General features: G+C 53.1%; 3 protein-coding genes and 3 pseudogenes across 3 annotated transcripts, besides 10 other annotated features; all 6 read left to right on the top strand.

Annotated features, from left to right (window-relative positions):
* Positions 1–10104: part of a sequence feature (areas not merged during assembly with more than two copies in the genome that could not be assigned to a particular haplotype) that runs on past the window's edge.
* On the top strand, positions 2698–4698 carry Tc00.1047053510307.320 (annotated as a pseudogene).
* Tc00.1047053510307.284 (trans-sialidase, putative) lies at positions 5870–9271 on the top strand (the record flags this gene model as incomplete). Its single annotated transcript, XM_815093.1, has 1 exon — positions 5870–9271. The coding sequence occupies one exon, from the start codon at positions 5870–5872 to the stop codon at positions 9269–9271; it is 3402 nt and encodes a 1133-aa protein (XP_820186.1).
* Positions 10105–10949: a sequence feature (haploid, Esmeraldo-like haplotype).
* Positions 10235–10260: a sequence feature (AT_rich).
* Positions 10950–15274: a sequence feature (areas not merged during assembly with more than two copies in the genome that could not be assigned to a particular haplotype).
* Positions 11146–13341, top strand: Tc00.1047053510307.250 (annotated as a pseudogene).
* Positions 13488–13575: a sequence feature (A-rich).
* Positions 14405–14737, top strand: Tc00.1047053510307.245 (annotated as a pseudogene).
* Positions 15275–16328: a sequence feature (haploid, Esmeraldo-like haplotype).
* Tc00.1047053510307.240 (trans-sialidase, putative) lies at positions 15729–18881 on the top strand (the record flags this gene model as incomplete). Its single annotated transcript, XM_815091.1, has 1 exon — positions 15729–18881. One exon carries the CDS (start codon positions 15729–15731, stop codon positions 18879–18881), a length of 3153 nt encoding a protein of 1050 aa, XP_820184.1.
* Positions 16329–24193: part of a sequence feature (areas not merged during assembly with more than two copies in the genome that could not be assigned to a particular haplotype) that runs on past the window's edge.
* Positions 18972–19010: a microsatellite.
* Positions 19748–19788: a microsatellite.
* Positions 19821–19846: a sequence feature (AT_rich).
* On the top strand, positions 21040–23205 carry Tc00.1047053510307.230 (trans-sialidase, putative; the record flags this gene model as incomplete). The annotated part of the gene is made up of 1 exon (XM_815090.1): positions 21040–23205. The coding sequence occupies one exon, from the start codon at positions 21040–21042 to the stop codon at positions 23203–23205; it is 2166 nt and encodes a 721-aa protein (XP_820183.1).

The following is a 24193-nucleotide window of genomic DNA, read 5'->3' as shown; positions in this document are numbered from 1 at the left end:
TTTTCGCTGTTTTTTCTGTGCATTGTTTCTATTTCTGTGCGGGTACCTGCAATGACTCTCTCTCCTGTTCCCCGATGACTGTGTGGGAGGGCATGCTTGTTTTTCTCGTTGGTTATGATGTTGTATAAAATGCGAAAAAAGAAAAATGAACGGAAAATTATTTGGAATGATGCATTTTTTTGTGTATTTATGTATCGATATGTTTTTTTGGATTACTCTGGTGGTTCCTCCTCTCTTTTTTTACGTTGTTCCACACGTGTCTCAGTATCTGCTTTAGTACGGCCACACAAGTGTATCTTGAGTCGCGGATGCTTTTTTTCTTTTTGATGCCATTTTGTGTTAGGCACTGACGCGGCCACGTTCGTCAAGCATCCACTCTCTACAGCGTGGTGCCTGATTTCTGGACTCGTTCCAGATATAACGCAACCACCGCCGTGGCACGCATGGGAAGTAAGATGGAACGTGGAACAGCGAAAGATATTGTGTGCTGCACATGTGTCTGTTTCATTTGTTCCGTCGAGTAGGTCTTCAATTTAGAAGAAGAGGGACGAACATTGCACGATTCCGTGGCTTGGAGGAGTTATTGCCCCCTCCTTTTTTATTGTTGGTATGTTCTCTAGTTCCCACCCTGTCTGCCCCGATCACTTCCCCTGAGTGGAGCTGCGCCATGGCCATCCTTTTTGTTGCTTGCGGGAGGAAAAACACATTGCGAGTGACGAAACCACACGTCATGCATGCGGCGTCCAGGGAGGTACGTATTTGAGGTGGAACGCACATATGTGGATGTCATGTGAGAAGGAATGGGGGTTGACCGCCCAACCGTTACTTCTTTTCTGGAGAGTGTGCTCCCCTTTTTTTGTTGTCCTTTTGTGTCGGGGCACGACGGGATTGGGGAGCATCGTCCCACGAAAGGTCTTGCACACGTACACACTCTCATGCCACTGTCGCCCTCGAAGTGGGGTGCAAATCCCTGCTGCTTTTTGCATTGGCGTGGTTTTTAATGATTATTGACTGACGCCATTCTGTTCGGCGTGCCACTTTGATTGGATTGTGTGGGACTGCTCGCCAACGCCATCGGAGAAAGCAGGCCGACTTTTTCACGTATTTAATTGCCATCTTGTGCGCACGTATTTTTTTACATGTTCTGTTGGGCACTCAAACAGCGAGGTGTCCGGAACCATGCGTGCGTGGAATTGTTCCTGCCATGTGGACTGCGGGCAACACCGAGGGGCTGCCACTTTGACTCCGCAGAGTTGTTGTGTCTCTTCGCAGGGTTGGTAAGGAAATTCCATGCAGCCTGATACTGCTGCTGTGTGCTTAAATGCCACTCCATGCGAAGTAAAGTACTTCAGCGAGTGAGGGGGTTGATTGGGTTTGTGTGCACTCTGATTCTGTTTGCCACTTTGTGCGGAGCACGCAAGACTTGAGGGGCGGGAAAATGGAGCGGGGCGATGCATGGCTGCGTCCCGCCCATTGCTCACTGCACGATGGTGCGGTGCACATTGTGGTGCTGACTCTGCGATGTGACTGCGGTCTCCTGCGCGGCAATGGTGGTGGGTGGAGGAGAGTGTTGACCCGCGGCGGGACGGTGGGATCGTGCCTCCTTTTCTCTTTGTTCCTTCCCTTTTGTGAAGGTGTGCGCTTATTTTTTGTGTTAGTGATAGGGAAAACAAACAGACAACGTGAATAAAACAAAATAGAAAAGAGCGATAATATGGCGGTGTTGTTGCCGATTGCACGTTGCGTTGCTGCGGAGGCGGTGTGCCTCGACTGCTTCACCGACAGGCGTTGCAGTGCGGCTGCATGGCGCACCGACCACCGAGCCGTGCGAGCGCCACGCCCAACGCCATTGGGCTGCGGGACGAAGCAGCCGCGATTGTCATTTGGAGCCAGCGGCACCTGCTGGCCGCAGTTGGGCGGTGTGAGTGGGATGCTTCACCACACGGGTGTTGTGATGGCACCTCGAAGCGGCATCCCCGGCGATGGTTCCGACGCTGCAGCTCGCAGAAGAGTGGAGGAAACGAGGCAACCAAAGTGGACCATGAGCAGCAGCGTAGAGGACATTCTGCTGGAGGGAAACACTTTCAGCACCAACATGAGGCTAAATGGTTTACTTTGTAATTATATTGGCGGCAGGGGCGTCGTGGAATTCTATAGGAACATCTATATGCGGGGTTTTTTCTATTAGCCCCAATGAGTTCATTCAAGACGAAGTGTTATTGGGCACAATAAAGACATTGCGGCCATAATACCAAGAGCTGAAAAAAGGAGCGTGAGGATATGCACGTGCTATTGGAGGCTTCAAATAAGTTTGGAGATGAAAGTATTATCACTCTCAGGCAATGGAGGGACTTTGAAAGAAAAGGATACGGTCACTCCTCTTGCAAGGGCACAAATAAACACAGCCTACTCTTATTTGCTGAGAGAAAAGAGGTGGAAGGCAGAAGAAAGGGAAAGGCGAGAGCGACAAGAACTGGGAATTGACGTTCCCACCAGGATTAAGTATGCGGTGTTTAAAGGAAGGGTTCGCGTGAATAAAATGAAGCTGAATGATTTTCTTGCGATGGAATTGGACGGCAGGGGTGCTAGGGACACCAATCGGGATTTCTTGCTGGAGGAGTTTTTAAGAACCCCAAGAAATACATTGAAGATGCGGGAGTATTGAACGAAATACAGGCATCCGATCGTTACAAGAGGATGGAGAGGGCTGTGAGGGGTGAAATGGATATGGAAGAGGATGTACACAAGCTTTACAAAAATGGTGTGGACAATCTACTGAAGTGGTTGGTGGCTACTGCGCAGGTAAAGGCAGGTGTTCATGGCGCTACTAAAAGGTTTTTGGATGCAGCCGCCGAGGAAGCGAGGAACCCAAAGAAGCCGAGCGCACCGATATACCTGGAGGGATTGTACGAGTCTGTGTACAATGCGAGGTGGCATCATGTCGTGGGGGTTCCTGGCGGCGAGGGGACGGGAATGGAGGTGCATGAGGGGAAACCACCGCAGTCATGGACGTACAAGGCAGATGGCGTGAGTCTCGAAAAGGATGACGGTGTGGAGCAATCCGGTGCAGCGCGTCTCAGGCTGATGGTGCTCACCTCGGAGAAGGGATGGCCGTACTCGTGGGAGGAGGATGAATTCACTCGTGACTGCCATGTGAACTGTGAGGTGGAGCGAGTGTGGCAGATCGTCAGGAATGATCTAACCGAATGGTTCAGCCCTCACCGTGGGACTGACTGTACGCCCGAGCGACGTGTGTTGGTTGGGACGCCTGGGATTGGGAAGTCGATGGGTGCTGGCTCGTACCTCCTCTACCAGCTGCTGCACTGCGATGTTGAGAAACTCCAAGTGGTTGCGTAAAGTTTTGGTGGAAGTACGACGTAAGTGTTTGACAAGACCATCCAGACAGTGACGAGATACGTGGGTAGAGGAGCATCCAAGGAATTTTTGTGTGATTTGTGGCGTTTGAAGATGAAAGGGTATGTTGTCTACGATGTGACAGAGAAAGGGACACCGCCAGAAAAAGGTTCTGTGCTTTCTGCTGGATGGGGCATTATTGTGGCGTCACCACTAAACGTGCGCAACTATGATGAATGGGAGACGCAAATAAAAGCCGAGCGAATCATCGTGAAGAGCACCGAAGAGATGGATGTGAAGGCGATGTGTGCATGGATGGAGCGCAATAGGACTACGGATGATCAAGCGGAATACTGGAGGATGCTCAAAGAACACATGTATAAAGTGGGGCCGATTCCACTTTACATCTTTGATGCGAATAAGTTTATTGCACACTCTGCTGCCATTGAGGATGCCTTGGATGGGGTCCAGTTTCGGGATGGTGAAGAGCACTTTACACATGGAGGAGTGAGACTATGGTATTCTGAGGATCCGCCTCAAAAGCTCGTGAGGGTTGTCCGAGCAAGAGGAGAGGTCGGTGCTGAGGTATTTCTCAACGCACCGATATCTGTTTGCCTCGGGCGTCGAATACCGCACTATTTTGGGAAACGTGATGAGTGAGAAAGCTAATATTTTTTTGTTGCTAGTATTGGGGAAGAGGAATACTCTTTTGTGTGAGTGTATGGGAGGGTTTGGCTTGCGCGCATTCGTGTTTGGTGGAGTTTGAGGCTGCATTATTAGAGGACGTTAAGGAGCTGGGGCCACTAGCACGCCGTGGAGGACAGTGCGCGGTGCTGAAGGCGAGCCCTGAAGGGCACCCCGCCGGGTTGTATGTGGAGTGGTTGCAATGGAATACCATACAAATAATGCTATAAAGCATCGGCTGCTGCGCATACTGACGGTTGGAGCCTTTTCGCTGGTGGACGGCTTTTTTTTCTTTGTGAAGTTACCGTGGAAGACGCTGTTTGGGCTGCGGGTGACTACGGCGGGTGAGCATCACACCACCGCCAGCACTGTGCGGCAGTTCACTGAGTGCCTGGCGGCACATTTTAGTGTTTGGGAGGAATTAACTTCGGACTTGTCGTGGGAGATTATTTATGTGCAGCACGCAGACAGCACGCCGTTGAATGACTGACAGAGATGTGATGTTGTTAATTCCGATAATGTGAGCGACGAGAGCCGTGAGATTCGGTGTTCTGGGAGGAAGAGGTGCGCCAGTACCAAGTGTCAATATCATCCGGAGAATTTAGAAGAGACGAAGCTCACCGAAGAGGGGAATAACCGCCGAAATAGGAAAACAAATTAGGGAATGAAAGGGGCGGTTTTGACTTTTGGTGAAAAAATATTGTGAGATTTATATATTTTTGGATGCTTGTGTCTGAGCATGCGGTGCGGGTGCACCAGCATCAGGTGACATCACACATAAATGCCAAAAATGTCCAAAACCATCGAGCATAACAGTGACAGAAGAAATTAGGGAGGGAAAGGGGTTGTTTGGTTTCTGGTGAAAAACATTGGGTGGTTTTCATATAGCATGTTAATTGTGTGTGCATACGAGGCAAAATTGGAGAATTGCCCGGTATGAGGAATCATTGTGTTTGGCGGTGTCGCAGTACTACCGCATTGTCCATTTTCTTCTATTGTGTTCTAAAGCCCATCACGAACAGAAGCACCTTAGCGGGATGGACGAAGGATAAGATCTATTGGAGAAATGGAGCACTCCGTGTGACCGCATGGAGTGAGGCGCCGCGTCATGGATGGATGAGGATCCGCTTCTGCGTGTGGCTCTTTGGGTGATAGCTTGCTCCGTATGCGTTCTGTGCCGGCAGCGGGCTGTGGCCGTATCCGTTGTCTGTGGGATTGAACTGGATGCGGTGGCGGTGTGTCTCTTCTCCTCGTGCATTGTGTGTGACTGCTGGCGGCGTGTGTGTGTGTGAGGGCTGGTGTGGAGTTGCCGGCCAGGGCGAGGGCCTTTGGCGATGCTTTTCCCGCCTGGTGTTTGTTTCTTTTGTGTGTTGTGCTGCTTCTTGCTTTTCTCTTGTCATCCTCTCCTCCTGTGTTCCTGCGCGGAGTGGCCGCATTCTCACGGGCCATGTTGATTGTGAGTGCCTCTTGTCGGCATCCATTCATCTCCCTCCGCCTGTCTGTCTGTCATTCCCTGTTGGGTGTGGCGTGTTGCACCGCGTGAGGGCTGGCCCGCACACACCGACGGCCCGCCGTGACTTGCCGTGTTGCTGCTCTTTTCTGTGGGCGATGGTCCTCTGTGCTGTCCCTTACGGTTTGTCTCGTGCCCCGCTCTCTGCGTGGGTGCTCTGCTTTGCTCTCCGCTGACTTTTCTGGTTTATTACCACTGTTGCTGCTGTACTCTCCACTTCTTGAACACAGGCACGCTAGGAAAGCAAGCAAACAAGCGCTAATCGCTACCGTGAAATTCGAAGGCTCTAAAAGGACCAACAGCACACACACACATATTTATATGCTCTCCCGTGTTGCTGCTGTGAAGGCACCCCGCATACACAACCGTCGCCGCGGGACCGGATCCAGCGGAAGGAGGAGGGAAGGAAGAGAGAGTGAGCCGCAGAGGCCCAACGTGTCCCGGCGTGTGTTTACTTCCGCGGTGCTGCTCCTCCTTTTCTTTTTGGCGTGCGCCGCCGCGGGGCCTGTGCAGGCCCAAAACTATGGAACGAGAGTGGGCGATTCCTATGGAAGACACAGTTTGGAGCAGTTGCAAAGGGGGCATCAGGCCGCAAACCCACCGATCCCTGGCCACATTTTTCGCAATCCCCATCTTGTGAATGTGAACGGGATGCTCCTGGCCATTGCTGGAGCTCAGTTCAATAGAACTGTGGGGAGCGGGAGTGCGTCCATGCAGTTGATGGCACATATCAGCGTTGATGGTGGGAGGACGTGGCGGTCGTACGCGGGGCCAGAAGATCTTGACGCTTTTGCCGCAAGCCCTCACCGGATGTCGTTTCCCTCGTCTTTTGGACCCTTAGGATCGATTTTTGCTTTTGTGGAGGGCTGCGACTTACGGAAGGGAGTCAGACCTCATTATGCCAATAGGTGGGGAGGAAGTGGTGTGGAGTCTGTTATCCATTTTCTGGAGACGGGGCCTAGACGAAGCGGAGGTTTGTCGATGAGTTCCGTCTCTATGAGCATTCGCCTTCCTTATCCCCATAAATCCGGTGACATGATTGGCTTCCTCAACGATGCCAGTACTCCCATCACGAAAATGACGGATGGCACGCTCGTGTTTCCCGTGCAGTTTCTGACAATGGGAGGGGACACTGCGTCCACAATCATGTACATGAATCCCGGTCAACAGCACTGGACCTTTGCGAACAGCGCGACACATGCGGGCTGCATCGAACCAAGTATCCTTGAATGGGAGGCTGGGAAAATTATCATGATCACCTCATGTAAGTACGGTCGCCGAAGGGTGTACGAGTCGACTGACAAGGGGAACACGTGGACGGAGGCTGTGGGGACGCTCTCGCGCGTGTGGAGCAACCCATTGGCAGGTTCTGGGCTCCACATTCAGGGTGGATTCATCACTGCAACCATTGATGGAAAGAAGGTGATCCTCCTCACCCAGCTGGAATATTTCGGGGACAAAGAAAGGAGCGAGATTCACCTGTGGCTAACGGACACGAACCGCATTTACCAGGTTGGCCTGTTACCCACTGGGAATAGCGCGACCTCCAGCTCTCTGTTGTACGCGAATGATAAGCTGTATTGTTTGTACGAGGCCAGTGTTGGAAGCGACTCCGTCCCCTACCCCTTGGATCTGACGCTTGAACTGCAGAGGATAAGGCATGCGCTGTCTACCTGGGCCGTGAAGGACAATGCCTTGAGGCAATGCGGCTTAATGGCCTCGGGCGCCGCGCTGTCAAGAGGGAACTGTTCTGTTCCTATCCCCATGGCTGGGCTTGTGGGCCATTTGGCCGATACGCTCCGTGGGGACAAGTGGGAGGACGAGTACCTCGGGGTGAATGCTGTTGTGAGGGGTGCGGCGAAAAAGGCTCCCAGTGGGTGGACGTTCGAAGGGCATGACGCAGGGGCCGAGTGGCCTGTGGGCAAGCAGTGGCCGAAAATGCCGTTCCACTTTGCAAACTATGGGTTTACTCTTGCGGCAACGGTGTCGATTCACGAGGTGCCGAAGGGCATCACTCCCCTGATGGGCCTGAAGAAAATGGGGAAGACAACACTCCTGGGACTGTCGTACGATAATAATATGGAGTGGAGCGTGGAGCATGAGTTGTTCCCGAAGCATTTTACCGCATGGGAGCTGGACAAAACGTATCACGTGGTGCTCAAAATGCATGACGGTGTGGGCTCCGTGTACGTTGACGGGACTCTCCTTTGGAATATGAGTCTGAGAAATTCGTTCAATGAAGGGCTAGACGCGGTCTCACACTTTTACTTTGGCGCGTACGATGAGCAGTTGAGCAGCGGAAAAATCCATGCGACGGTGGCGAACGTCTTTCTGTACAACCGCCCGTTGAATGAAACTGAGATTGGCGCCCTCAACGCGAACAAAGTCACCATTCCACCTCCGGAAAGGAAGTCGGCGAAAGCGTCGACAGCTACTTCCCCGTCCGTTGAATCTGCCAACGATAGGGTGAACACAAATACACAGCCAACTGTTCCAGCGCCCACTCCTGCCGCACCACAGCCGACGGAACAGGCAACTTTGAACACAAGCAGTGTTCCGAGTGGTGGCGCTCCATCCACACCAGCGGAGCCGAAGTCAGCGGGGCCTAAACCAGCGGAGCCGAAATCAGCGGGGCCTAAACCAGCGGAGCCGAAATCAGCAGAGCCCAAACCAGCGGAGCCGAAATCAGCAGAGCCCAAACCAGCGGAGCCGAAATCGGCAGAGCCCAAACCAGCGGAGCCGAAGTCAGCAGAGCCCAAACCAGCGGAGTCGAAGTCAGCAGAGCCTAAACCAGCGGAGCCGAAATCAGCAGAGCCCAAACCAGCGGAGTCGAAGTCAGCAGAGCCCAAACCAGCGGAGCCGAAGTCAGCAGAGCCCAAACCAGCGGAGCCGAAGTCAGCAGAGCCCAAACCAGCGGAGCCGAAATCAGCGGAGCCCAAACCAGCGGAGCCGAAATCAGCAGAGCCCAAACCAGCGGAGTCGAAATCAGCGGGGCCTAAACCAGCGGAGCCGAAGTCAGCGGAGCCAAAACCAGCGGAGCCGAAATCAGCGGAGCCAAAACCAGCGGAGCCGAAATCGGCAGAGCCCAAACCAGCGGAGCCGAAGTCAGCAGAGCCAAAACCAGCGGAGCCGAATTCAGCGGAGCCAAAACCAGCGGAGCCGAAATCAGCGGAGCCAAAACCAGCGGAGCCGAAATCGGCAGAGCCCAAACCAGCGGAGCCGAAGTCAGCAGAGCCTAAACCAGCGGAGCCGAAATCAGCGGAGCCAAAACCAGCGGAGCCGAAATCAGCGGAGCCAAAACCAGCGGAGCCGAAATCGGCAGAGCCTAAACCAGCGGAGCCGAAGTCAGCAGAGCCTAAACCAGCGGAGCCGAAGTCAGCAGAGCCCAAACCAGCGGAGCCCAACGCCGCGACATCCTCAGCAAGGGAGGGAACTGCGGACCAGCCGGCATCTGCCACATTTTCCGATGGACATGAAGCTGTGACATCTGTTATATTTTCAAGCGCCGCCATTACTGATGTTGGTGCTTCCTCCTCTGATGATGCACAAACGGTGGGGACGGAAGGTGGAGCTGTGATGCAGGCAGATCAACCAACCCAATTCTCTGTGGGCACCCCCGACGCAGCAAATGCAGCAACACATAACGCTGAACGCAAGGGACAAGAAGGGCTCCATCCACAGGTCAAGGAAGCAGAGGCGGCGACACTCAGCAGCAGCCTTTAAAATTCGCCGCAGTGGGATAACAGCGTTGCTGGCACTATGCGTGTGAGCGGACTGCTGCCGCCGCTTCTTCTGCTGGGGCTGTGGGGTTTGCGGCTGCCGTGTGGAGCACTTTTGCCCTTTCATGCACCGACACTCACACACACCGCTAGGAACAAATTTCACCTTGCAAATAACAATTTTTATTATTATTTAGTACTTTCCTTCTTTTGCTTTTGGGGGCAATCACTATGGACGTTTTTTTCTTTTCTACTCTTCCCTCTGTTAATTGTTTCATGCTGCATTCTTCCTGTGAGGGGTGCCGTGTGTTTCCCGCCCAACTGCTCCACTTGCACACCCACCGACACGCTCATGACGACGGCCCTGTGCGCCTCGCCTGCTGCATGCATGAGGAGGGGCCGCGACGAACGGCGCGCTGAGGGAGCCGTGACGTGTGGGCGTGCGACGAGGGCCTGTGGGGCGGAGCACACACTTCTTTCCCTCTTGTTTTTTTTTTGCTGCCAGGGCTGGCAGACACCCGCAGCACCACACAGACAGCCACACCCTGCCGCTTCTTTAAGGATTTTTTTTTGCTTCGCGTGTGCATTTCACGCGCTGGCAGTCCCGTCAGCATTTCTCTCCCTCCTGATGATGTTTTTTTTTCTGCGCTCACTCCCCCGATGGAGAGACGCGACTGCCGTCATGTCTGCGTGCTTCTCTCAGTCCCCACACACACGAGTGACTGAGCTCTGCGGGCCGCGCTCACGCGCCGATGGGAGGGCTGAGGGGAGCAGCAACACGCGGATGATCCCATGAAATATAAACGATGTGCGGACACATGGAGGGTCAGACGGTTGAAAGACACGTAATTATTTAATTTTCTTTGTGGGCTAAATATACAAACAGCTTGGTGGGCCACACGGTAACCGGATGTTTTTTTTTTCCTTTTTTAGGAGTAAGAGCAATGGAGGACGACTCCTTTCTTGCTTTTTTTTTTTTTTTTTATATAATTACTTTGTGCGGGCTGGAGGGATAATGGTGAAAGGGGAAGTTTTTTTTTTTTTTTGGTAATTGTTTTAAATAAATCTTGTATGACTCGCCACTGCTTGGGATGCGGTGCAATCGTGAGTTTGAGCATTCTTGTTATTTCTACCATGCGGCTCTACTGTGCATTTTGTTTTTGCGTTTCTTCACATGCTCCGTTTCTTTTTTTACTTCTTTACCTCTTGTTTCTGCAGGCACGCACAAGCACACGCACACAGAGTGCAAATCACAGTGGATTCGGATGGTTCTTTTGCGGTGCGTGTGGCAGCAGCGTGTGGGTGCTGCTTTTTCCCGTGGGCATGAAGCGAAGGGAGGAGAGAGGCAGCGCGCAGGGCGAGTGTCTCTTCCTGATGGTGTGGGGGCGCTGCGTTGTGACCGCATTGAGTGAGGCGCCGCGTCGTGGATGGATGAGGAATTGCTTCTGCGTGTGGCTCTTTGGGTGATTGCTTGCTCCGTGTGCGTTGTGTTTGTTGGCAGCGGGGCTGTGGCCGTATGCCGTTGGCCGTGGGATTGAACTGGAGGCGGTGGCGGTGTGTCCCTTCTCTTCCCCTCCCATGCGCAGTCTGGCGGCGTTGTCACTGCCTGTGCGTTGGGCTCCGCCGTGACTCGCCGTGTTGCTGCTCTTTTCGCTGGGCCACGGTCCTCCGTGTCGTTCCTTCCGGATTGTCTCGTGTCCTGCACTTTGTGTGGGTGATGTGCTTCGCACCCCAGTCGCGTGTCTGATGTATGGCTGCTGTTGCTTTCTTTTCCACCTCACGCACGCAGGCACGCTAGGGAGGAAAACAAGCGCGAATCGCTACTGTGCACTCCGAAAGGACCAACAGCACACACACCGCCCACACACACATATTTATATGCTCTCACGTGTTGCTGCAGTGAAGACACCCCGCACACACAACCGTCGCCGCGTGACCGGATCCAGCGGAAGGAGGAGGGAAGGAAGAGAGAGTGAGCCGCGGAGGCCCAACATGTCCCGGCATCTCTTCTGTTCTGCGGTGCCGCTCCTCCTTGTTGTGATGTGGATGTGCTGCAACACTTGTGGCCCCACAGCCGCTGAGGACAGCAATTCAGGGGATGTGCGGCTGCCGCAACGGGTGGGTCTCTTTTTGCCGCAGAAGACGTCGGTGCTGCCGAAAGAGGGGGCGGGTCCGGGTGATGTGAGGGATGCATTTGTCTCACCCTCTATTGTCAGTGCTGGAGGAGTAATTGTTGCTCTTGCTGAGGGTCGGAAGTGGCATATTGCACCGCAGCATCCAGCCGCCAAAACCCTTGCGATTGATATTGTTGCGGGGCACCTCAACGCTACGGAGCCGTGGCCGTCCATGGTCGCCTATATCACCTCCAGTAAGTGGAATGCACACACCGTCTTTGACAGAGAAACCCCAAAGGATGGGTTGGGCATGGCGACTCTACCCACGTCACTTTCCAAGGGCAACGAGCTGTTCCTTCTTGTGGGAAGCTCTTACTTTGTTTTTGATGCTACTACGCAGCATTGGGTTGAAGGTGGAGGGGACATCCATTTGGTTAAGGGTGAGGTCACGCCGTCCACGGAAGACGAGCCGAGTAAACGGGTCCGATGGGGCAGACCTCAATCGCTGTTGGGGCTGATCACCGAACGTACCAAACAACTTGGCCTGCACCACGTTTCCGGTGCTGGTGGCTCAGGCATTGTGCTTGAGAGGGTCTGGTTTGTGTTTCCCCTGACGGCGTTAAAAGGCGAAGAAAAAACCGTCTTTACTATTTATTCGGTGAATGGCGGCAGCAGCTGGGACGTCGGCACAGGCACGCCTCCTGGGTACTGCATGGACCCTCTTATTGCCGAATGGGAGGAAAAACTTCTCATTGTTGTTTCTTGTACGGGTGGCCGCAAAGTGTTTCAGGCGGGTGACATGTGGGACACATGGACGGAGACTCCCGGGGTACTGTCACGCTTGTGGACCAGCGAGCCAAACCCTCGGGGGCTAAATTTTGCGTTGGGAGATCTCCTCACTCCGAACTTTGGCATAAGGAGTCTCATGCTGTACACTCAGAAAGGGTTTCCCCAGGGGAAGGCAAAGCCAATGCGCTCTACCTTTGGATCACGGATAATAGCCGCGCGCGTCTTGTTGGCCCAATTTCTATGGATGATGATGGGGAGAGGACGGTTGCGAACAGACTGCTGCACTCAAATAATATGCTGTACCTTCTGCATGAGAGAAGAGCTCAAAGTACCGATGGCATTTTTCTTTCCCCACTGAAGGAGGAGCTCGACACAATTATGTCCATCGCGAATAGTTGGGCAATGATGGACATTTTCTTTTCCGGGTTGTCTATACCCACGGATGGGCTGGTTGCTTCTTTGTCCGATTTAGCCACTCCTGAAACGTGGATCGACATGTACCACTGCGTGAATGCAACGGTGACAAATGCCGAGATGACCCCACATGGCTTTAGGTTTACGGGGCCTGGGTCCAAGGCGGTCTGGCCCGTGAACAGGGGGGAATTGAACAGGCAGTACACCTTTGTGGATTACAACTTCTCCCTTGTGGCGACGGCGGTCATCGAGAGGGTGCCCGCGGGCAGCGTCCCTCTGCTGGGTGTGAAATTGGAGCATTCTAATCGCAGGGGGTTCATTGGGCTGTCTTGCACCGCGGAGGGGAAGTGGGAGGTGTCGTTAGACGGCAATATAACGACATCCAGCAGCAATTGGGAGCCGGGGAGAGAATACCAGGTGGCGATCATGCTGCGGGACAACAGAGGCTCCGTGTACGTGGATGGCGTTGTGGTGGCGAGCTCCGAGACGATGCCAACTCTTGAGACGCGGTTTATTCAACTCTCGGAGTTCTACTTTGGGGGCGACGAAGGTGACCGAGGCAGCAGCGTGGAGGTGAAGAACGTTTTGCTGTACAAGCGCATATTAACTGCTGCCGAGCTAAGAACCATACAATGGAGTGCCTCCTCCACAAGTGGAAGTGGACCCGATACCTCGATGCGTGGGAGTATGCCTTGGCTGCCTTGGCTGCTGCTGCTGCTGGGGCTGTGGGGCTTTGCGGCCCTTTACGGAGTGTAACAGAGTGGGGCCATTGCCACGAGCAGGGACACATGCATCTTTACGCGCACCCTCTCTGAATTACTTGGCGTATCACGTGGATGCTGTTGATTTTATTTTATGCTTCTTTTTTTTTGTGCGAGACGATATATTTTTTTATTGAGCGTTTTTTTATTTTTATTTACTTTTATTTTTGTGCCACCGCCGCGGTTTTCTTTATTTTTTATTTTATTTTCTTTTTTTGTTTATTTATTTTGTGGTGGAGCCTTCTGGGGGTGGCGGGGTCCATTCACTGTTTCCGTCTACCGACCACCGACGCTCTTGGCATTTCCCGCCACGCCGGTGGCGCCGGTGGAAAAATAAAATACAAGAAATTGTCATCAACAGTAAAAGAGACGCACGGAGCGTCTCCAGTGAAACATAAATGACGCGTGGACGCCGGGGGGATGAAGCGACGGGGACGAATATGTCTTATTTCTAAATCTCCTGCAGGAAACCAAAGAAAAAAGAGACAACAACAAAAACAGAAATAACGCTTTGAAGCACCAGAAAAAAGATGTTCTGCGGAAAAGCTGTTTGATTGATTCATTTGTTTGTGCTTCTGTGTGTGCGGGAAAAAATAACGGTTTCACGAAGAGCGTTCTCCTTTGAAAAAAAAAAAAAAAATGGAAAATAAATCTCCTGTCATTTCCCACCGCTTGGGCTGCATTGCCGTCTTGGGTCCCGTCAGGCCTCTTCTTCTTGTGTTTTTTTTTTGTCCTGCATCTCTGCTGTGTTCTTTTGTTTTGTGGCTTCACGTGTTTTACTCCTCTCTTCCTTTGCGTGCTTGCAGGCACACACGAACACACGCACGCGGTGTACGTACTGCAGTGCACCTGGATGGTCTTTTAGTGCTCTGTGCCGGCAGTCGCATGCGGGTGCTGCTTTTCTTCCGTGACCGTCGCAGGAGGAGCGACGGCGGGGGAGAGCGGCGCGATCGTGTTTTGTTGTGGGCGTGGTGCACTGCGTGTGGTCGCCTGGAATGAGGCGCCGTGCCCCATTCACTGCGGAGTGACAATGCTGAGCCGCTTGCTGCGTGCCCATGATCTCATGGGACATGGCGTGACACCGTCGGAGGGCCTCGTGACGCGGTTGCACTCGCCAAGAGGCGGAAGAAGAAGCCGGACCCGCTGGACGAGCCGCTGTCCAGCCAGTTGTTGCTGGACGCGTTGGAGCGCGAGTACAGCAGCCCGGCCACTCTTGCGGTTGCTGCGCCGCACTTCTTCCAGCACTACGACGCCACCGGCTACACGGCGTTGCGGTGCTGCCACGAGCACAGGGAGGACAATGGGATGCGGTTCATGGCGGCGTGCCTGATTGGCGGATCTGTGGTTGTACGCCACTCCCGTCGTACGAGGTGCCGGTGCGTGGCGGTGTGACTCGTCTCTCTCTTCGCCTCCGCTCTGCGTTGGCGGGGAGTTGGTTTGTGCTGTAGGCTGCACGCGAGCGACAGGAGTGATGGCGATGATGACTTGCCGTGTGCCGCTGGTGTGTGCCCTCTGCGGCTCCGACTGGTTTGTCTCTCGTCGCCGGCATCTGTCTGCTTCCCGGAGGAGGAATGGCTGTCGGTGATGCGACTTTCAGCCTTGGTGTGGCCCACACGGAGCATTGGAGACGCAGCTGCGAGTGGCGTTCCGTGGCGCGGGTGGCCGCCCTGACGTGCTGCCAGGGTGCGGTGCCTCGCGGGGAGGGAGGACGGGAGCCCGCCGTGCGTCCCCTCGACGTGCTGCGGGCGTGATGTTGGCAGCGTGCGTCCGGTGAGTGGGGTGTTGTTGAGGGTGGCTGGGACGAGTGCGGAGCGATTCCTGCCCACCAGCTGCAGGTGCCGACGTGCCTCTCCCGCTGTGTATTTGATGGCGGGGGATTCCCCCGCTGTGCGAGGTGATGTGCGCCGGCGGCGGAGCGGGTGTGATGGAGGAGACAACGGTGAAATGGCTGGCGGTGGTAGCGCGTGGGTGCTGCGGAGGGCGGCTGTGGCCTTTTGCCTCCCGCTGGTTATTTTATGTGTGGGCGTCGCCTGGTGTATGCTGCCGCGTGGCAGAAGCACCCGCCGTGGCTCCTGCTGGTGGTGTGACCGTCGCTGTGTGTTCCCGGTGCAGTCATCTTCCTTCTGCTGTTCCGTGTGTCTGTGTGCGTGAGTTGTTGTTGTTGGGAGTGACTGCGGCGGGGATGGTGATGCCACTCAAAGTGTGGATGGGTGGCGGTGCTTGCTGTCTCACCTCTTTGCTTGGCTTGTTTTCTCTTCTCTCTCCGCCTCGCACACACACGCTAGGAAGGAAGTTACGACTAAACGCTAATCGCCACTGTGAAATTCGAAGGCACTGAAAGGACCAACAACAGCACACACACCGCCCACACACACATATTTCTATGCTCTCACTTGTTGCTGCTGTAATGGCACCCCGCACACACAACCGTCGCCGCGTGACCGGATCCACCGGAAGGAGGAGGGAAGGAAGAGAGAGTGAGCGGCAGAGGCCCAACATGTCCCGGCGTGTGTTTACTTCCGCGGTGCTGCTTCTACTTGCCGTGATGATGTGCTTCGGCACTGATGGGGCTGCGCACGCTGAGCAGGCAGGGGCCGGTTTTGATCCGTTCACAGGGACGACGTCGATATCATTTGCTAATTGGAGGGAGTTTAAAGAGGACGGCGGCGAAATCACCTCGCTCCGTGTTCCTGGCCTCGTTAAAGTGGGTGATGATGTATTTGCCGTTGCTGAAGCGCAGTGCGGGGAAAGGAATGGAGCCGACAGCTGTGCTGGGATTGTGTCAAAGCACCTGAATATAAGTGATGACTTAATGGATATTTCGACGTCGGATATAAGTTTGTTTCGCATGCAACTTGTGGGCACCGCCGCGAATAATTTTGGGACAACGGAATTGTTGCGGCCAACGACACTTGTAATTGGGGACAGTGTCTACATGCTCCTGGGAAACTACAGTCGTAAAAAGCCGCAGGTTGTAGGTAAGAATGAGCGGGGCCTTTTGCTCGTGAAGGGAACTGTCACGGTGGATGGTGGAAAAAACAAGAAACTTGTGTGGAATGAGACCCATGTGGTGAACCCTCAACGAAAAGGAGAATCACTTTTATTGACCGAGTTTTTGGGTGGCGGAGGCTCGGGTGCTGTGATGGGTGACGGCACGCTTGTGTTTCCCATGCAGGCCAAAGGCAAGGATGGAACGAGCTTTTTACTGTCCATGAGTTTTGACCCGTCAGACAAAAAATGGGAGCTTTCATCCGAGACGCCTGGTAAGGGCTGCAGGGATCCAACCCTGGTGAGGTGGGAAGAATACGAATATGGCGAAAGGCTCTTCATGATGGCTCATTGTGCTGGAGGCTACTATGACGTTTACAAGTCCACTCCGCATGGAGTCAATTGGTATACGTCGGGTGAGCCAATTACCCGCGTGTGGGGCAGCTCACACAATCGAAAGGGGTACGGTGTCCAGAGTGGATCCACCACCGCAATCATTGAGGAAAAGGAGGTGATGCTCATCACTGCGCCGGTGTATGCGAAGGAGGACAATGGAAACGGTCGGCTTCATCTTTGGGTGACGGACAAGGCACGTGTGTATGATGTTGGGCCGATATCCCGTGAAGATGATGACGCTGCCGCCAGCTCCCTGTTGATGAAAGGAAAGGATAATAAGGAGTTGATTTCACTGTACGAGAACAAGAAGAAGGACGGAACATACAGTCTTGTTGCTGTGCATCTGACCGAGAAACTGGAGCGGGTAAAGGAAGTGGTGAAGACATGGAAGGATTTGGACAGCGCCTTGCAATCCTGCAGTTCCGGTTCCAGCGGCACTCTCGACTTGCCAAAGAAGGGTATGTGCAATGGTCCTGTTCCCACTGACGAGCTTGTTGGCTTCTTGTCTGGTAACTCAACTGGGACCGAGTGGCGGGACGAGTACCTCGGCGTGAATGCCATTGTCCATGGCCCAGCGGAAAAAAGGATAGGGGTTCCCAATGGATTGACGTTCAAAGAGGCTGGATCATGGGCGGAGTGGCCTGTTGGCAAATTGGGGCAGACTGTGCCGTACTACTTTGCGAACAACAAGTTCACTCTTGTGGCGACGGTGTCCATCCACGAGGTGCCGAAGGAAGACAGCAGACCCATTCCTTTGATTGGCGTGAGGATGAATGACACCAGCAGCACGGTGCTCTTTGGTCTGTCATACACCCACGACAAGAAGTGGCTGGCCATAACAGAGGATGCTGATGATCCGGAGGATGTTGATTATATTGTTAAATGGGATCCAAACAAGACGTATCAGGTGGTACTGCGAATGACTCTTGATGAATGGACTGTCTTTGTGGATCAGAGGGAAATTGACCGCAAGAGCTATAATAAGCATCTGTTCGACTTGCACAGGATCTCACACTTCTACATCGGTGGGGACAGTAAGGACGAAAGTGCAACGGGCGGCCACGTGACGGTTACCAACGTCATGCTGTACAATGAGAGACTCTTAAGTGATAAGCTGTATGAACTCAATGCCAGCAAAGTCAATATTCCATCACTGGGTGTTGAGAAACAACCCACAGGTCCGGTGATCAGCACAGGCCTCCCGGTTGCTTCCGAGTCAAAGAGTGAAGAAAGCACCGCCAGCTATGCGAAATTGAATGAGGATGATCCTGAAAAACAACGACGAAAAAACGGCGTCGATGATCCGGTGCCTGCAGCGCCCCCTTCCACGGTTGTCGCGGGATCATCTGTTTCCGAACCCGCCATCGCAGCGGAGAGCGCAGGGAATGATCGTCCAGATGACAATGCCCAGTTTCACCAGGGCAAAACGGCCCAGCAAGCCACGCTGAGTGAAGAGAATAAATCGGTGCAACGGGGTTCAGACTTGCAGCCACAAGACCCACAGCCAGCGGAATTAACGGAGGTCGCTGATGTTGAAGGATCCTCTGAAGGTTATGGCACACAACAGCCAGTGGAGGAGGAAGGAACGAATGGCAGGGGTGGCGGATCAACGTCTTCAGTGGGTGCATCATCGGATATGGATACGGCCACCGAAACAGTTGACAGTGAGCACCAAGTGCAACAAAGCACTGAGCCTTCCGCTGAAAATGACGACGTGCGGTCCACTGGAACCGGAACCACTGGCGCGGAGGAAAGCCTCAGCCTCGAGGCGAGGGACGGAAGTTCCGAGAGAACAATGAGCTCAGACAGCAGCCTCACCCCTTCAAAGAGTGACGCCGAACCGACATCCGCGGAGGACACCGACAACATCTCTCGGACTGAGGAGGCTGAATTTCTTGTTGAAAACGGCGAGGAGGCGCCACAGACGGTTGAAACCGCATCGGGTAATACAAACACCACGCCTGGGGAAACCGAGATCCCATCGGAGTCCAACGCAACAACACCCTCGGACACTGACATTTTGCTTGAGAACGGGCATTTGGGCGAGTTGGCGGCCATGTATCTAATTGGTGACAGCACCGTGCATGGGTGTGTGTCTCGGGTGCTGTTGCTGCTGCTTCTGGGGCTGTGGGGCACTGCGGCTCTCTGTTGAATGAATTGGAAAGAGCAAAGTTGCGAAATTCTGTGGAGCAACAACTGAGCAGCATCCCAGCATTACCCAATGGATTTTGTTAATTCCACTTTTTCTTTTCTTTTTTTTTCCTTGTTTTTGTTTTCTTTTTTGCAAATCACTTCCCTTCTTTTGCTTGTTGCTTTAGGGCAATCACTATGGACGTTTTCTTCTTTTCTACTCTTCCCTCTTTTAATTGCTTCTTGCTGCACTCTTCCTGTGAGGGGTGCCGTGTGTTTCCCGCCCAACTGCTCCACTCGCACACCCACCGACACGCTCATGACGACGGCCCTGTGCGCCTCGCCTGCTGCACGCATGAGGAGGGGCCGCGACGAACGGCGCGCTGAGGGAGCCGTGACGTGTGGGCGTGCGACGAGGGCCGGTGGGGCGGAGCACACACTTCTTTCCCTCTTGTTTTGTTTTCTTTTTTGCGGCCAGGGCTGGCAGACACCCGCAGCACCACACACACAGCCACACCCTGCCGCCGTGTTTTCTTGTTTTTTTTTTTTTGCTTTTCTTGTTTATTTCACGCGCTGGCAGTCCCGTCAGCATTTCTCTCCCTCCTGATGATTTTTTTTTTGCTTTGCTCACTCTCCCGATGGAGTGACGCGACTGCCGTCATGTCTGCGTGCTTCTCTCAGTCCCCACACACACGAGTGACTGTGCTTTGCGGGCCGCACTCACGCGCCGATGGGAGGGCTGAGGGGAGCAGCAACACGCGGATGATCCCATGAAATATAAACGATGTGCGGAAACGCAGAGGGTCAGACGGTTGAAAGACATTTAAATATCTTTTAATTTTATTTTCGGACAAAATATGCAGACAATTTCTGGAGCAACCAGGTGGATTTTTTTTTTGTGTGGTTTTTTTTTTCTTTTTTTCTTTTTTATTATTTGGATGTAGCCATAATAGAGGACGACTTTTTTTATTTTTATATAATTATTTTGTGCGAGGGGGGTTAATATATGATGAAAGGGAATTGTTTTTTCTAATTATTTTAAATAAATCTTGTATGAGTTGTCGCTGCTTTGTCTGCAGTGCAATATCATGAGCTTGAGCAGTCCTGTTATTTCTGCCATTCACTTCTGCTGTACATTTTTTGTTTGTGCGTCCCTTCACACGCTCTGCTCCTGTTTTTACTTCTTTGCCTCGTGTTTCTGCAGGCAAAAACACAACGACACAAAATGCACATTGCAGTGGATTTGGATGCTTCTTTTTTAGTGTGTGCTGGCGGTTGCGGGTGGCTGCCGCCTCCTTCTGTGGGCATGAAGCGAGGGGAGGAGAGAAGGAGCGCACGGCGAGTCACTTTTCCTGCAGGCGTGATGCACCACCTATTACCGCCTTGAGTCGGGTACCAAATCTCATTGTGGGTGGAATGGCTGTAAATTTTGTCGCCGCGTCAAGGATGGATAAGGAATCGCTTCCGCGTGTGTCTCTTTGGGTGATTGCTCGCTCCGTGTGCGTTGTGTGTTGGCTGCGGGGCTGTGGCCGTATGCCGTTGGCCGTGGGATTGAACTGGAGGTGGTGGCGGTGTGTCACTTCTCGTTCTTGTCCATTGGTGGTTGATTGCTGGCGGTGTGTGCGTTTGTTGTGTGGAGGACCGAATCTTTACTCCCGCGGACTGACAGCACTGCGATGGTGTGTGTGTGTGTGTGTGAGGGCTGGTGTGGAGTTGCCGGCCAGTATGAGGGCCTTGGCGGTGCTTTTCCCGCCTGTCGTTTGTTTCTTTTGTGTTTTATGCTGATTCTTGCTTTTTTCTCCTCTCACCATTTTCTCCTGTGTTCCTGCGTGGAGTGGCCGCATTCTCACGGGCCATTTTGATTGTGAGTGCCTCTTGGCGGCATCCATTCATCTCTCTCCGCCTGTCTGTCTGTCATTCCCTGTTGGGTGTGGCGTGTTGCACCGCGTGAGGGCTGGCCCGCACACACCGACGGCCCGCCGTGACGCCCGCGATGGCCGGTGCGGAGTGGCGGTGCTCGCTGTCTCACCTTTTTTACTTGGCTTGTTTTCCCTTTTCCCTCTACTTCTTGAACACAGGCACGCTAGGAAAGCAAGCAAACGAACACGAATCGCTACTGTGAAATTCGAAGGCTCTGAAAGGACCAACAGCACACACACCGCCCACACACACATATTTATATGCTCTCACGTGTTGCTGCTGTGAAGGCACCCCGCACACACAACCGTCGCCGCGTGACCGGATCCGCCGGAAGGAGGAGGGAAGGAAGAGAGAGTGAGCGGCAGAGGCCCAACATGTCCCGGCATTTGTTTAATTTCGCGATTCTGCTCCTCGTCACGACGATGTGCTGCGCCACCTGTGGAGCTACGCCTGCAAAGGAGAATGATGGCAACAGTGATTTAAGAAGTGTTCATGAGTTGCAGTGGGTCGATCTATTTTTGCCGAATCAGACGCAGGTTGTACCGAAAGGTGGAGGTACTCCAGGGACGAAGCGGGATGCATTTGTTTCACCCTCTCTCGTCAGTGCTGGTGGAGTAATTGCTGCTTTTGCCAGAGGCAACATAAATGCCCAATATGCCGCTGATGGTAAAGTAATTAAGCCAATTTCTTCTGATGTTGTTGCGGAGTACATCGACTCTTCGTGGGATTGGTCCACTCTTGTTGACAAGGTGAGTGAAAGTACATCGAAGGCACACACTGTGCTTGGTGCAGCGGATGGAACGGATAATCGTGTGGGTGTTTGTTACCGCCCCACAACAACAACGAAGGGCAATAAGGTGTTTCTTCTTGCGGGAAGCCTTGAGTTGCTCAATGAAAGTGGGAAGTGGAAACGGGACAGCCTGGAACTAAAACTGGTTGTGGGTGATGTCACGAAGCCTACGGACAGCGAGCAGAGTGGATGGATCACATGGGGCACACCCACATCGTTAAGCCAGACTACCTTAAAGACACCCAAAGCTGGATTGAAGGATTTTGCTTCTTCTGGTGGCTCAGGTGTTCTGATGGAGGGTGGCACGCTTGTGTTTCCACTGATGGCGCAGAGCGGAAATGGTGTCGTTTACTCCATGATCATTTACTCGACGGACAACGGTGAAAAATGGTCGCTCTCTGAGGGCATGTCCCCTGTGGGATGCCTTAACCTCCGCGTCACCGAATGGGAGGGATCACTTCTCATGATTGTTGATTGCGAGAATGGCCAGAGGGTGTACGAGTCGCGTGACATGGGGACAACGTGGACGGGAACCATCGGGACACTCCCAGGCGTGTGGACCAAGTCAAAACCAGAAGTCGTTTTGGATCTGAGCTTGCGTGTGGATGCACTCATCACCGCGACCATTGAGGGCAGGAAGGTCATGCTGTACACTCAGAGAGGGAACGCCTCGGTGGAGAATAAGGCCAATCCGCTCTACATTTGGGTCACGGACAACAACCGCTCGTTTTGTGTTGGACCGGTTTCTATGGAGGATGGTGTGAATGGGGAGCTCGCCAGCAACCTGCTGTACTCGGATGGTAATTTGCATCTTTTACAACGGAGGGGCGATTATGAAAACAGTGTCATCTCACTCTCCCGCCTGACGGAGGAACTGAGTACAATCGAGTCCGTGCTCAGTACCTGGGCAAAAAAGGACGCCTTCTTCTCCAGCCTTTCTATACCCACGGCGGGTCTGGTGGCAGTTTTATCCGATGCGGCTAGCGGTGACACGTGGATCGACGATTACCTTTGCCTGAATGCGACGGTGACGAACGCAAAGAAGGTCAAGGATGGATTTCAATTGACGGAGCCTAACTCCGGGGTAACGTGGCCTGTGAACATTCCGGATGATAAAGTGCGTCATGTGTTTTTGAGCCACAACTTCACACTTTTGGCGTCGGTGACCATCCAAAAGGTTCCGAGCAAGAACACTCCTCTACTGGGTGCGATGTTGGGGGACACTAATTCCCCGCTTACCATGGGAATCTTGTATACCGCGGATAACAAGTGGGTGACGATGTTCAACGACAAGACAACAGAAAGTGGCACTTGGGAGTCGGGGAAAGAATACCAAGTGGCACTCATGCTGCAAGGCAAAATGGCCTTTGTGTACATTGATGGTCAGTCACTGGGGGAAGAGGAGACGCTGTTAACAGGTGAGAAGCCACTTGAGCTTGTAAGTTTTTGCTTTGGCGCGTGCGAAATGCACAACTCTCCTGTGACGGTGAAGAACGTCTTTCTGTACAACCGCCCACTGAGTGTTGATGAACTAAGAATGGTCAAGAAAAGTGACGGCTCCATGCATGGGGGCGTGTCGCGGGCGCTGCTGCTGCTGATGCTGTTGGGGATGTGGGGCATTGCGGCCCTTTACTGAGAAATTGCAGTGAGGACTTACTGTCACCGGCGTGAGCATCTGTGCCTCTCCACGCACCCTCCGAAGTAATTGCCAACTATTTTGTGGATGCACCGTTTATTTTATGTATTTTTATTTTGGGTTTGAATACCCTTTTCCCCCATGAAAGTCGTTATGTAAGGGCGTGCTCCCCCTCCGGGGACTGCACCGCTGGTTATATGTTTTTGTTCTTCTCTTTCATTATATATACATATATCTGTCTTCTCCTATATGGTGCAATTTTCTGATAACGGCGGATTGTATTTAATGTTTCCGCCTGCCGATGATAAGTGCACTCGGCATTGAGCGCCACGACGATGGCGGAGTGGAAAAAAAAAGGAGTTGGGATGCAAAAAAAAAAAAAAAAAACGCACTGAGCGCCCCAATGAAATTTGGGTGTTGTGTAGACACCATAGGGCTGAACGGTCGAAGCAAATGTGTTTTTACTTTTGCATGAATAATGTACAAGCAGTCTTTTTTTTTTGCCGCGTCACGATGGGATTTTTTTTTTTTTTAGTTCTTTAATGGGTGTGCAAGGTTTTTTAAGGGGGTTTTAGAAAATTTCTAACTTATTTTTATTTTAGGAAAATTATTGTGGGTTGCCGCTGGTTAGGCTGCCGTGCCATCTCGAGCCTCAGCGGCTTTCATCCTCCCTTTTTTTCAGTCCTGCATCTTTGCTGCGTGTTTGTGCGTGCCCCTTCACTTGCGTGGCTCTCTTTTTTTCTTCCCTTTTTTTATTCTTTGCGTGACTGCAGGCACACACACAAACGCACGGCGTACATGTTGAGGTGCAGTTGGATGCTCTTCCTGCGCTCGCTGCTGGCAGTTGCGTCACTCCGTGGACATGAGGAGAAGGAAGGGGGAGACGGTGAGAGTGCGCCGTGGCTCTCATCCTCTGTGGAAATGCTGCACGGCGTGTGGCGGTATTGTTTTGAGGCGCCGCACCATCACGCACGAGGACGTGGCACGG

This window comes from Trypanosoma cruzi, genomic scaffold (genome assembly GCF_000209065.1).
Source record: "Trypanosoma cruzi strain CL Brener 1047053516709 genomic scaffold, whole genome shotgun sequence".
In the NCBI taxonomy this organism is placed as follows: Eukaryota; Euglenozoa; class Kinetoplastea; order Trypanosomatida; family Trypanosomatidae; genus Trypanosoma; species Trypanosoma cruzi.
The sequence above is the reverse complement of the archived record's forward strand: the minus strand, read 5'-3'. Positions and strand labels throughout refer to the sequence as shown.